At 42.4% G+C, this 14,928-nt stretch overlaps 2 protein-coding genes across 2 annotated transcripts in view; both read right to left on the reverse strand.

Moving 5' to 3' along the window:
• The window catches only part of LOC130887316 (splicing factor U2AF 65 kDa subunit-like), a 59,870-nt gene extending 53,779 nt beyond the window's left edge, over positions 1 to 6,091 (reverse strand). The window contains exon 1 of the mRNA XM_057789693.1: positions 6,017 to 6,091. The gene's annotated coding sequence lies outside the window, so the exon portion shown is untranslated. The remainder of the gene's footprint in view (positions 1 to 6,016) is intronic.
• Positions 6,092 to 14,032: 7,941 nt separating this feature from the next.
• On the reverse strand, positions 14,033 to 14,698 carry LOC130887542 (transcription initiation factor TFIID subunit 10-like). The gene has a single exon (XM_057790036.1). It carries the CDS (start codon positions 14,696 to 14,698, stop codon positions 14,033 to 14,035), a length of 666 nt encoding a protein of 221 aa, XP_057646019.1.
• Between the last annotated feature and the right edge of the window lie 230 nt (positions 14,699 to 14,928).

Consider the following 14,928-nt stretch of genomic DNA (forward strand, 5'->3'; position numbering starts at 1 on the left):
AATAAATAAATAAATCTTTAAAAAAAACAATAAACTTCAACTCTGCTTCATACTGATTTTTATGAAACTCTTTTCCGTGCCAAAGGATTTTCCTGTGTGGAGGTCTCTAGACTCTCTGGCCCAGAGGATTAAGGGAACTAACTCCTCAAGTGCCTGCAGACAAGGAACAGTGAGTGTCTGCACCCCTTTACCACTGATTACTTCATCTAGCCTGAGGCTGCAGGGTCTCTGCTGCTATTGTAACTACTCTCCTGAGAACGCTCTCTAGGATTACTGCAATAGCCATTAGGCTATGTTTCTACTTCTCTTTTAGGGCCCAAAAGGTTTTCAGAAAACATGAATTGAATCTGCCCTCCTCTCTTCTGTAGTAGGGGCTGCGGGCCTCTTCCCACAGCCCGGCTCATGGTTGCCTGGCTAGCTTATGCCCCAAAATAATGACACACAAACTCTATTCATTTAAACACTGCCTGGCCCATTTCTATTCATGTATGTAGCACCCCAAGGTGTGCTTACCAGGAAGATTCTAGCCTACGTCCATCCTGGGTCAGAGCTTCATCGCATCTACCAGGGAGAGGGGAGCATGGCGTCTGCTCCAGAGAGCAGAGCTGTCGAGTCTGAGCTCACTTCCTCTTCCTCCAAGCATTCTGTTCTGTCTACTCCACCCACCTACATTTTAACCTATGAGGGCCAAGCAGTTCCTTTATTACTTAACCAATGAAATCAACAGATTGATATATGACACTCCCACATCACTTCCCCTTTTTCTGTTTAAACAAAAAAAGGAAGGCTTTAACTTTAACATAGCAAAATTACATATGACAAAACAGTTATATCTATTTTATCTTTTATCATAACAATGGAAAACTATAACTATCTATCTATTCTTCAAATCCATCAAAGACGCCAGAAGAATACAATATTACCTAAGCAAACAAAAAGTAAGCAATATTCAAAACTCTAGAAACGACAGAGACATCTCGCTGCCTGGACAGTCACCCAAAGTTTCTCTGTACCGTTGGGGCATCCATCTTCGGCCTACAGGCCCATCGTATCCAGAGACTTTTCCATGAAGCAGGAAATTTAAAGGCAGTTCAGTCACTATCTGCTAGGTCCTGCAGAATGTCTCACAGACTCTTTCATAAATCAGGAACCCCGAAAGATCATCTCACCTTTAGGCAAGTTCAGCAGTCCTCTCTCTGCGGGTTCTTTGTGTCCAGTTTATGCAATAGTCCAGGCAAGAACAGTTCCTTGCCCTGATGGCTATCAGACTCCATAAGGATCCTCTTCGATGCCATCTTCTTCTTGAAGTAGATTGGTGCTGCCAGGAGCAGAGTGTCTCATTGTCATGAAAAACCCTAAGTTATTAAAACATTTAAAATACCATATTCTCTAGCCTTTGAAAGATATGATGAATGCCTATCTGAAATATATGCATGCACATCTAGAAAATCTAACTAACATGACTACAAACTTGACTATTATTGATAATTATCCATTAACAACCTATAGACATTACATTTTTAAGTGAACTACACAATCACAATACCTTAATCAATATCAGAAATACATATACATATAATAAAATTGACCTTAAATTAATATCAGTAAACCAAGATTCATATCAATGCAAATTATTCACATCTATATCATCTCCCTCTTTAAATGTAAAAGAACATTTATAAACAATATATGGGAACATGGGCGCAGTTTTTTCTCTCCAAACTGCTTCCTGCTGAATGGGGGCGCTGTTATTCGGGTCTTTTATAGGATAACCTGTTGTCTGCTAGGTTCATCTCAGTTGGCAGTTGAGCGAAGCAATTTTTTAAGGGTGTTCACAGCAACCCTTCAGGAGGGCATGGTCTATCATACCATATTGTGATCAAAGAAGCAATCCACGGTGTCTCATCCTCTGTGAAAACAAAAGAAGAAACTCTTTTCCAAAGTATCATATCCTTAGATCCAAATTCTGAAGTCAAGGTATTTTGAAAATATCTATCTTGGATTAGTTCAGCAGCATTTATAAACAAATATCTTTTAGCATCTGTTGCTCCTTCCTCAGCATTAAAACAATTCAAAGAGAGCATAATAGCATACAGTATCAAGATTCTCTGTGTATTTTCCATCTTTGTGCAGCTTTATTTTAACTCTATTTTGTTTACTTTTACTTTTATTTTATATTTTCTGTATATCTTCGTCCTGGAATAACTCTTTAGACCAGGCTGTCCTTGAACTCACAGAGATCTGTCTGTCTCTGCCTCCCAGGCAGTGGGATTAAAGGCGTGTGCTACCACACCTTGAAGTCACAGAGGTCAATCTCCCTCTGCCTCCCAAGTGTTGGGAGTAAAGGTGTGTACTACCACACCCAACTACTTCCTTATTTTTGTTTTTTTTTTTTTACTTTTAAGAACTTTATCTTTCAGCCTCAATATATTTTTAAACACACTGTAAATCATTTAAAATTTTCTTTGTCTTTGAATCTCTCTTTACTGTATCTCTCTCTTTTTCTGACCACATGAGTCTTTAATTTACCAAGCAATATCAGTAGGACGAAAGCCGTGGCTTTGACGGCTGGATCAAGTCATTCCTTAGCTTTCCAGCCTCATTGCTGAGGTACCGGCTGTAGCCATGTTTATCACCACAACTCTGTGGCGTTTCAAGGTCTTTGCCAACAAGCAAACTGCAGCATTACATCCACAGACAACAATCAAGTCCTCTCTGTAGTCGGCCCTCCCGCCTCAAACAGTCAGAGTTTGCCCTGGCAGGATGGACCAGAATGCCAGCATTTTAAAACAGCACAACTTTTTTTTTTTTTTTTTTTTTTTTGCTACGGCCGAAAACAAGCATTCAGTCAGCTTTTATCAATACCATTTAAGTGTTTCGTGGCAGGACCTCTTAATGAGCTGCAGGGTTTTGCAGCTGAAGCTGAGTCAGGAAGCCTCTCTTAGATGAGAGTGCTTGCTTGCCTCTAGCAGGCAGAGCAGACCCAAGAAATTGTTGCTACCAAGAAAACACACTTTATTCTTTCCCAAGCTTTCTCAGGCTTTCTGTAGATTCAGTGCCCCATGTCTGGGCGCCACTCTTCCAATGGCCCATGGTTCCCACCTCATCTTTAAGTCAGGAAAGGCCTTAGCAGTTAAGGCCAGGATTTCAGGATGTATAGCTCAGTAATAGGCCTCTCACCGACAAAATTTGGGGACCCGGGTTTCACTCCCAGCTCTGAACCAGGCAACCCAAAGCCAAAATATAAACAAACACCACAAATAAACAAACACAAAGGGTTCTGCAATCACCCTCAGGGGCCATGGATAATGTGACCTCTCTTCCTGATTGGTTTCTCCCTGATTTCATTTCTAACTCATCTAAAAAATGTTTTATGGCTTTGTAAGGATATTCATAATTTCTTTTCCTTTAAAAAGGAATGATGAGCTGGGTGGAGGTGGCACACGCCTCAAGGGTGGTGGGAGAAATCTGCCAGTCTCAATAATTCAGGCCAACAGATGCAATCAGCAAGAGGTGTCTTTATTGATTACACAGGTGCCTGAGGATGCTGCAGCAACTAAGTTACAATTAAGTTACTGAGCACGCCAGGCTGATGGCACATCATGTATTTATAAGGATTTAGGAGTTACATAAGAAGCTTGTCTAGCAACAGCATTTTCTTGGTTCTCAAATTGGCGGGCTTAGATCACCCTGGGGATGGCCCCGTGTCTATTCTCAAATTTCGCCAAAAAACCATGAAGCCAAACAAAACACCCTGTAGCAGGTTGACAATTTAGATAGGATGTCTTGGGTGGGGGGTGGAATAGTCCCCAAAATCCACAAAGCTAGATAGAGCACTCTGCAGCAAGTTTGACAATTTGGATAGACTGCCTTGGGGGGTGGAGCATTCCCTCTTCTTACCTAGTCAGGGAGTCTGCAACCCATAGATATCCAGTTTTAGCATCGGCTGCTGAGCTGAGGGGCCCAACTGAATTTCAGCAAAGTTTAAAATAGAACATGGGCATGGGGGTTTTTCAAGTAAGGGGGTCTTTCACTTTAATCCCAGCACTCGGGAGGCAGAGGCAGGCAGATCTCTATGAGTTCGAGGCCAGCCTGATCTCCAAGAGTTCGTTTTGAGGATAGGCTCCAAAGCTACAGAGTAACCCTGTCTCAAAAAAGGAAAACAAAACAGTATTATGATTATTTTAGGTATATTTATGTTCTGTTTTGTTTTTGTTTGTGTGTGAGGATGTCTATAAACTACAGGATTGCCCATGGAGGCCAGAAAAAGGCATCAGGTCCCCTGAGACTGGAATTTTACAGACAGTTGTGAGCCACCATGTGGGTGCTGGGAACGAAATCCCAGATTCTCTGGAAGAGCAGTTAGTGCTCCTAACTACTACTGAGCCTTCTCTCCAGCCCCTACTTATTTATTTTTATTTATTGTTTTAAAGATTTATGTATTCATTATGTATACAACATTCCCTCCATGAATGCTTACATGCCAGAAGAGGGCACAGCTCATAGATGGCTGTGAGCCACCATGTGGTTGCTGGGAACCGAACTCAGGACCTATGGAAGAGCAGTCAGTGCTCCCAACCTCTGAGCCATTTCTCCAGCCCCCTACTTATTTATTTTTAATTCATGTATATGAGGGCTTTGCCTACAGGTATATTTATGAACCTCATGCATGCAGTGCCTGCTGAGGCCAGGAGAGGGCATCAGATCTTCTGGAGCTGGAGATACACATGGTTGTGACCCACCATGTGGATGCTGGAAACTGAACCTGATTCCTCTGCAAGGGCAGCTAACTGCTTTGAACCATGGAGTCATCTCTCCAGTCCCCAGCCTCTGATTCTTGCCTCTCTTACTGTCTACTCCAGGCAGGCCTGGCCTCTTTACTGTTCCTTAATTATGCCTCAGACAACAGTAAATTCTGCCCAAGGCTTTGCTGCGTCCCTTGACTTTCCAAAATTCTTTGCCTAGTGTATAAATGAAACTGATCTGAAAACAGATTGATGGGGGAAATCAATTTTCATTATGTATGGACTAATGGGAGTTCTATAGGGAAAAACATAAGGGTGCAAGCATTGTGGCCAGTGTACCATCCTGAGCAACAGAAATGATAGCATCACGAGGCTTCCTGGAGTGAGAGACAAAGTAGGGGCGGCAGATACACAGAGCAGCATGGAGAATAAGTAGATTGTCTTGTTATGTAGATAAAAGTCTCAAGAGTAGGGCTCAGTGAGAGACTGCTGACCTTGCTGAGGACTTCTCTCACTGAGGAAATGGGAAGAATGTTTGGGACTAATTGAGTCCCGGCCTTTAGCTGCTCTTCCCCTTCTAATTGAAGATACTGAAAGCTGTGCTTTGCCTAGAGGATCAGAGGATGGGATTTTCACCTGTTGGCCATTGACTGCAGGGTCCTTAAGCCTCCATGGTGCTATTAAAGAAGGGCTTTTGTACCAGCGATTGGAGGTCCATGTGTTGGTCTGTCTCTGCCTGTGTTTCCTCAGCCTCGAGCCCCTTGCCCGAAACTGGCGAACTGGATTCTAGCGCAAAGAGTGCAGATGGGTGTTCTCTGACATGCCAAGCAGTGGCTGATAGTCATGAGGCCTTCGAATCTTCTGTGACTGGCCCTGGAAGATGATGCCATCCAGGGCCATGGCCTGGGTCGATTCATCCACTGAGCAGAACTCCAAAAAGGCAAAATTCTTGGCTGTGCAGATAAATCAAGACAAGACTGGGTTGCCAGGGGACTGAGTCAATCCACCCAAGCGAATCTGTGCATTGAAGAAGTCCATCATGGCTTCTTCAGTGATGCCAAATGAAATGTTGCCATATAGAGGCGTCTGGCCTGTCTGGTCATCTGGCTGCCAACAACAGGCACGGGCGTTGGGGTCAGAGCCAGACCATCAGGAGTCACCGTGGGAAGAAAGGCAGTGGCTGGAATCTGACCCACAGCTTGCATGGCCTTGTACTGCATTGGGGTGATGTGCTCAAAGCCAGGTGGTGGCACGTCCCAGTATTTATGCACCTTCTTCTTCTCATGGCGAGGGGAACGAATCAATCCACAGTGCCCCTCTTTAGCGCCTCTGGTCAAAGGTTTGCTTCGCCTTAGTCTGACTCATGAGACCCTGCACTGGTCCCGGTTATGCAGATCTCGGCTCCGGCTCCTGTGCTTCCGGTCCCAGCTTCTAGAGTGGCTGCGGCTACTCTTCCAATGCAGGTTCTCCTTGTCCAGTTCTTATTTATTCTTGTTGAGCTTCAGCTCGAACTCGTCAACTTCCCACATGCTTATGCGGCCACGTGGGGCCCTGTGCAACTCTCCCCTCACCTTGCCACCTGCCCCAGGTTTGTTAGTTGTTGTTGTTGTTTGTAGGGACATAGCCCCACCCATTGGGGTCGTGTTCGCCTCGGGCTAATGTTTACGGATAAATCTGCCGGGCGTGAGCCCAGCAGCCCTTTTTTGTCTTTTGCTCCGCCGCGGGAACCTGTGGTCCTGTAAGTCTATTTCCTTATTAAAGCTGTATATATCTATATAATCTGTCTACATTCATTTGCTCCGCCACATTTGGCGCCCAACGTGGGGCTCGAACCCACGACCCTGAGACAGGGGGGGCGCAAGCTCCACCTTTCCCGGCTAGTTGCCTGAGCTCAGGAAGGCGATTTACAGCGTGCTCCCTGCTCGCTTTCCCTTCCCCCACTCCAGGCCACTACGGTCGCAGAGCAGCAACCCCCACAGAGCAGTTAATAGCTCCCTGTTTCTTCCAAACCTTCACTGCCTGATTTAAGTGAAGCACCCGCGGTTTTGAAGTAAAAGCCACCAACCCCTTTCCTTAACAGGCAGTACAATAATTTTTGTTTTGAGTTAATTGTTTCAGACCGGCTCTGGCTTAGACCACGTGGACTCAGGTGCATTTCTTTAGCCACCACTGGCAGGAAAACTTCATTACAGGTACATAATTTTCTTTTATAAATAAGAAAAATGTCTGAAAACATTACCATTCAAGACTTTAACAGCCTTTTCAGTTGTACCATGTGGGAGATTTTACAAGAAGTGTCTGTCAGCCCACAGATATGGATCTTTCTGGGATTCGTAGTTTTCCTTGGTACTGTATGGTTTGATAATAGAAATATGATAAAGTCTTTACGAGACGAGGTTGAACGCTTAAAAATAATTGAGAATGACAACAATCTTCTCAAAAATCAGTTTGAAGTTCTCCAGACAGAGAACAGATCTTTGTTTAACACAACTCGACAAACTGAAAAACGCTTAAAAACAATTGAGAATGACAACAATCTTCTCAAAAATCAGTTTGAAGTTCTCCAGGCAGAGAACAGATCTTTGTTTAACACAACTCGACAAACTGAAAAAAATTTAGAAGAGGTACAGGCTGATGTTAAGGAGAAATTCATTACTATGGAAGAGGGAACAGCTGATTTGAGTTGTAAGCTTCAGTCCCTTTCAGTAGGAACTGAAATATTAACGGCTGATATTAAGGAGAAATTCATTACTATGGAAGAAGGAACAGCTGATTTGGATCGTAAGCTACAGTCCCTTTCAGTAGGAACAGAAACATTAACTGAGAGAATCAAAACTGCTGAATGTGACAATCGGATTTTGTCTAAAGCTTATGACAGATTGACAGAAAGATTATCTGTACAAGAAGGCACGGTATATGCTATAAAACTTATGTCCAAAGATGAGACATTATCTCTAATGGACAAACTTCATACTTTAGAATCCTCAATGAAGGCTTTAGAACATAATTCTGGACAGGAGATTCAGACATTAAAGAAGGCAATGGTGAATAGAATTGAAATGATTGAGGAATTTCTAAATTCTGAGGAAGAAGAGCAAGAGGTAGAAAAGCATATTTTAACTAAATCTGTGGGTAAATCCCTCCGGGACAATTCCCACAAAGCTCTACCTACAGTTCTACCTGCCTTTCCAGTTGTAACAACTGAGAAAGTAGTTGGTTCCAGAAACCCTAGGTTCATCAAGGAAGATACATGGGAACCTGTCCGTATGAATGATCTCAAAGAAATTAAACAGGCTGTAATGACTTTTGGAATGAATGCCTCTTTTGTTAAAGAGATGCTAAGGTCTTGGGCCACCACGAATAAGGTCACGCCCTCTGACTGGTTTCAGCTGAGCTCTGCTGTCCTTGAGAGTGGAACGCAATTAAAATGGAAATGCTTATTCAGGCAAGAGGCTAGACTTTTAGAACAGCAAGAAAGAGCAAAGGGAACTGAGATTTCCATAGATCAAATTTTGGGAGAGGGGCTATTTTCTGAGCCTCAGGAACAAGCTAATTTGGATGAAAACATACTCTCCGTGTGTACTACAGCAGCCTTAAGGGCTTGGGACAGGGTGCAAGACCCAGGACAGAGGATGGAATCATTTGTCAGAGTTAAACAGGGTCAGAGAGAACCCTTTAGTGACTTTTTACAAAGAATAACTAAAGCTGTACAAATAGGGATATCTGACCCAGAAGTAAGACGTATAATGATCGAGACTTTGGCTTATGAAAATGCAAATGTGGAATGCAAAAGGATTTTGGGACCTTTAAAGCTCAGATCAGCGCCATTAGAAGAATGGGTCTTGCATACACTAGATGTTGATACATTTGACTATGGCACTGAAGCATGGGTAGAAGAAGCAATTTCCAATGGTAAAAGGAGACATCAGAATACCAAATGTTTTAATTGTGGCAAAATGGGTCATATGAAAAGGAATTGTAGACAACGGATTTTCAGGAATAATAATAATGCATCTTCTAGAAATAACAGAAATAGGAGGACTCAGCCTTCAGGTTTATGTAGAAGATGTGGAAAGGGCAGACACTGGACGAATGAGTGCAGGTCTACAAGAGATAGACAAGGCAACCTGATACAGACGGGAAACGTGAGAGGGGGGCCTCACAGGCCCCCATGGCAAACATGGTTCAGTCATTTCCAGTTACTACAGAGAACGTGACTCGTCAGGACAATTAGAAAGCCCCATGCCTACTGTTACAAGCAATAATGATCAGAAAGATGAGTTCCGTGTGTTTTGGCAAACTTCTATAAATGACCAAAGACCAAAGCTGAGAGTGTGTGTAAATGGCATTTTTATTACTGGCCTGCTGGACACAGGTGCGGATGTAAGTATCATTACCCCAGAATCTTGGCATCCATATTGGCCTCTTCAGAATGTAAATGTTCAGCTCCTGGGAATTGGAACCCTATCTCGAGTAAGGCAGAGCACGAGATGGGTTGAATGTATAGGTCCAGAGGGACAAATAGGAAAATTAAGGCCATATGTAGCCAATATTGCAATGAATTTATGGGGTCGTGACCTATTACAACAATGGAATACCCAAATTAACATCCCTGCTACTTCTAGAGCCTATATTTCTGGGGATAATATTAAAAGATATTACAAACGGAGAAAACCGGCCATTCGGGCTGTACAAGAACAAGCAATTGATGTCCCTTCAGAGATACCAACAGCCTTGCCTTTAAAATGGTTGACTGAAAAACCAATATGGACAAAGCAATGGCCTTTAGCTGAGGAAAAGTTACAGGCTTTAGAACAGTTGGTACAAGAGCAATTAGATGCTGGACATATAGAAGAATCTACCAGCCCTTGGAATTCTCCTGTATTTGTGGTTAAGAAAAAATCAGGTAAATGGAGAATGGTGACAGATCTCAGGGCTATCAACAAGGTTATTCAACCTATGGGCCCTCTGCAATCTGGAATTCCTTTGCCCTCTTTATTGCCAAAAGGATGGCCTCTCATAGTTATTGATTTAAAGGATTGTTTTTTCACTATACCTTTACAAAAAGAAGATAGAGAAAAATTTGCCTTCACAGTGCCTACTTATAATAATTCTCAACCTTCGAGGAGGTACCACTGGACCGTCCTCCCCCAGGGTATGTTAAATAGCCCCTCCCTGTGCCAATATTTTGTGAATCAACCATTGCAAATAATACGCAAGAAATTTCCCAAATCGATAGTATATCACTACATGGACGACATTTTGTTATCCGATTCAAACATGGATACCTTGAACAGACTGTTTGAAGAAATAAAAATACTTTTACCAAAATGGGGATTGCAAATTGCTCCTGAAAAGATTCAGAAGGGAGATTCTGTTAATTATTTAGGTTATAAAATAGGTTTACAAAAAATTAAGACACAAAAGGCACAAATTCGGAGAGATCGCCTACGGACTCTTAATGACTTTCAAAGACTATTAGGGGACATTTCCAGTCTACGGCCAGCTATTGGAATAACACCTGATCTAATAATTCATTTGAACAAAACCTTGGATGGTGACAAAGATTTAAACAGTCCCAGAGAATTAACAGCTGAAGCAGAAAAGGAACTGACAATGATTGAGGAAAAATTACAACAGGCGCATGTGGACAGGGTAAATCCAGAGCTCGACTGTATTCTCGTCATACTACCATCAAAAATTTCCCCTACAGGAATTTTAATGCAGAGAGATGATATTATCTTGGAATGGATCTTTTTACCACATAAACCAAGTAAGAAACTGAAAACTTATGTAGAAAAAGTCTCTGAGTTAATTATAAAAGGCAAGTTGAGACTTCGTCAACTAGCAGGCATAGACCCAGCAGAAATTATAGTGCCTTTCACTGCTGATGAACTAAAGAAATTATGGGAAGATAATGAACCATGGCAAAGAGCTTGTGCTAATTTCTTGGGAGACATTAATAACAACTATCCAAAAAGCAAGAGGCTTAACTTCATAAAGAGAACTTCTTGGATCCTTCCTCGAATCGTCCGTGATACTCCAATAACTGGAGCCCGTACGTTCTATACTGATGCCAATAAATCAGGGAAGGCAGGTTACAAATCAGAAGACTTGGGTAAGGTGGAACAAAGTCCTTATGATTCTGTCCAGAAGGCAGAATTATATGCCATTCTTATGGTGCTAAGGGATTTTAAAGAACCTATTAATATAGTTACTGATTCACAATATGCAGAAAGAGTTATTTTACATATTGAAACTGCTGAATTTATACCTGATGATACAGAACTAACCTCTTTGTTTATCCAGGTGCAAGATTTGATTAGGAACAGGCTTTGCCCTATGTACATAACACACATCCGATCCCATACGGGTCTGCCAGGTCCTCTAGCACAAGGTAATGCAGAAATTGATCAATTATTGATTGGTAGTGTGCTACAAGCCTCTGAATTTCATAAAAAACATCATGTTAATAGCAAAGGTTTGAAGAAAGAGTTTTCTATTACATGGCAACAAGCTAGGGAGATTGTAAAGAAATGCCCTACTTGCTCTTTCTATAACCAAACGCCACTGCCTGCAGGGGCTAATCCAAAGGGCACCCAAAGGAATGAAATCTGGCAGATGGATGTGTTCCACTTTGCAGAATTTGGCAAATTAAAATATGTTCATCACACCATTGACACGTATTCAGGCTTTCAGTGGGCAACGGCTTTAAGTTCAGAAAAAGCTGATTCAGTTATCACTCATTTATTAGAAGTCATGGCTATTATGGGTATTCCTACACAAATAAAGACAGATAATGGTCCTGCTTATGTCTCTAGAAAAATGAAACGGTTTTTTGATTATTACAATATCAAGCATGTTACAGGTATACCATACAATCCTACAGGTCAAGCAGTCATAGAAAGATCAAATCGAACTATAAAGGATATGTTGAACAAACAGAAAGGGGTGGAAAACACCCCCAGAAATAGGTTACATAATGCTTTGTTAACCTTGAATTTCCTCAACGCTAATGAGAAGGGAACATCGGCTGCAGAAAGACATTGGATAATGGAAAAGTCTACTGAACTAAATCAACCAGTTTATTTCAAGGATGTGCTGACCTCACAATGGAAGCCAGGAGATGTGCTGCGTTGGGGAAGGGGATTTGCTCTTGTCTCCACAGGTGAGGAAAAATTGTGGATTCCAACAAAATTGATAAAGGTTCGTTTTGATGAAGAGAAGCCAGTTGGGAAAGATAAATAACAATTCAATCACATGGATGGCAATCATACTGATGGTAAGTAATACAAATAGGTTGGGGGCAGGGTTCTCTTCTTATCTCCACAGGAAAATACCCATCTTCAAAGAATTTAAGGTACCCCTAATATTTAATTACTGATGGAGGGACTTGTTCTGTAAGTATTAATTTATATATATATATATATGTCTTAAACTTTCTTTGCTTTTCCTCATATCTGTGTCTTTCTTTATATGTCAGTATATGTCCTTGTTGTTAATGTTTAAATTTCCCGTAACAAGCAACAAATTTTCCTACAGTAATCTTTGAAGTTTCCAGGATGAAGATGGGGCCCCACAACATCAACTCCATCTGGTTTTTATGACGTCATGATTTTTTTTTTAAAAAAAGCGCTAATATTAGACCTGTTTTTTGGTACCAACTACAAGAGACAATTTCGAATGGTGCACATTTTTGACAACACTCTGGTCGGACCTTCTCAAAATGCTCTGAGACTAGTTACAATTTTCTTAGGTCAAAGGTTAATTTGGGAATTTTACCAACATTTGCTTTCACAGGACCCCCTAAGAAGAACGTCGCCCCCATGTCAGCTAGAAGCAATCTTAGAGGACGACGTCCCCTCTCCCAACAGAGTTTGCCCTCAGGGTTGGGGGCATCTTTTAGTGGTTGGTTTAGGGTTGAGGGGATGGGGTGATAATTTTTTGGAAAAAAAAAAAAAAAAAAAAAAAGAGAGAAGAGGAAGAAGAAGGGGGATTAACTGGTTTTTTGGGATGATTGGTATTTGTGAATTACTGTTTATAGAAAATTGTACTGGTACTGTTTCTTGTATACTGATATGTTGAATATTGAATGTGAGTGTTCCTACCTCTATTTTTGTATGAGTATGCTTATAACTTTGTCTATATTGTATTGATACTTCTACCATATTACATTGTACATTTCTACCTCTGATACTATGACATTGTTTACAGTTGAAGATCATTGTCTTCATATATTGCACAGTTGTTTATTCTTTTAGTCTTCAAAGTTAGATAGGTATTGAGAATTATATGTTTGTCATATTTATTTTTAAGTTTATCAGGTCTTTTAGTTACATAGAGATTATATTTAGTATAGATAGTATGATCTTCAGCCTCTTCGAAGAGCTGTAGAAAATGGCCTTTAATCTAACCTAAAATTTCTATGCCAAAGAGACACAATTACTCCTGGCAACACCACTCTACTCCCGAGAGAACGTTGAGCACCAAAGACACTCCACTGGGAGTTTGTCTTCTTGGCAGAACTGGCCTTTGGGTTAAGAAAAGCCCATACCTCAACTTCTGACAAAGATACAGAATATCCCTAAGTGGATGAAACAGGATTGTCTTATCTTGCCAAGACAGGGTAGGATAGTCCTAAGAAAGTTCCTTGCCTTTAATAATGGTATGCCAGTTATGTTAGGCCTTAGCCAAAGTTGGTTGACTCAACATTGCAAACGAGACTTTGGGTGATTGCCCAGGTAGTCAGTTGTCTCTGTCAATTGTTGCACATTTTGGATATCTCTCGATTGTTAAGTAATCTTTATTCCCTTCTCAGATCTTTGACGGAGTTGAAGATTATATAATTGTAGTTACTCTCTATGTTATTTAGACTCCTTGAGATAGAATGTTTAGCAAAAGTTTTGTTCTCAATATTGTTTGTTATATTTATTATTTGTTATTATTGTATATAGTTGTATTTGGTTTGGTTCTATCTTATTTAGACAAAAGGGGGAGATGTAGGGACATAGCCCCACCCATTGGGGGCGTGTTCGCCTCGGGCTAATGTTTACGGATAAATCTGCCGGGCGTGAGCCCAGCAGCCCTTTTTTGTCTTTTGCTCCGCCGCGGGAACCTGTGGTCCTGTAAGTCTATTTCCTTATTAAAGCTGTATATATCTATATAATCTGTCTACATTCATTTGCTCCGCCACAGTTGTTGTTGCTGTTTTTCCACAATGAAGTTTATTATGAAAACAGGCTGTTGTGGGGACAGAGGGAAAGACAAATACACCTGGGTTAGGTGGTTCAGGTGAAGTAGTGCGGCTTCTTCACATTGATGCCATGGTCACTGAGGGCTGGGGTCAAGTCCTCCATCGTTAGGGTGTACTTGCGGTCCTTGCTCTTGCTCCGGGAGCTGCCAGAGGCTGTGCCCTTCATTTTGCAGTGCTGTAGGGCATCATTAGCAATATCTGAGATGAATTTCTGGGCAGCTAGTGAGATGAGCCGGATTATGCGTGGGTCTGAAGCTTCAAAGCCAGCACGGTTCAGGTAATAACCAGTCACTGCATCTGGGATCGTAGGGGTGTAATCCTCCAGCTGCATCAAGAAGTCCACCGGTGGCGTGCTGGACACTATGGGCTTCACTTCTCTGTTGGGCGCGCTCGGCAGGGCGTAAACCCCCTTAGACATTGCCCCTTCAGGGGGAGCCGCGCCGCCCACTACCACCAAGGACAGCTGGCGGAGCTCCGCAGGCTCCCTGGCTCGCGCCACTATGGGGCCCATGGCCATAGTGGCAACTCCAGCCCCGGGTCCCCCTGTCATCCCCGCGGGGCTGGCCTTGCTCTCCGTGGCTATGCTGGTGGGCAGCTTGGCGGGAGCAGACAACTGAGGCGCCGGATCCGGATGCGAAACACAGGCGGCACAGGCCAGCAGCGCTGCCTCGGGGTCCGGACCCAAGACACTGCAGCTCATGGGGCTGGTGGGAGAGGCCACGAACCCCCAGGTAAAGTTTTTAAAAGTATAAAAGAAAGAAAGAGAGTAGTTGGGTGTGTAACACCCGATTTTGTGTTACACCCTCGGTACAGTTCGCGGGCCACTGTACCTTCTGCAGGTCAGGCAAGGGCCTGGAGATTGAAAGAACACACAAAGAGCCCTAGGTCATTCGAAGGAGATCAGCAGAATGCCATTTATTCAACCTTGGG

The sequence above is a fragment of the Chionomys nivalis genome, chromosome 15, assembly GCF_950005125.1.
Source record: "Chionomys nivalis chromosome 15, mChiNiv1.1, whole genome shotgun sequence".
Lineage (NCBI taxonomy): Eukaryota > Metazoa > Chordata > Mammalia > Rodentia > Cricetidae > Chionomys > Chionomys nivalis.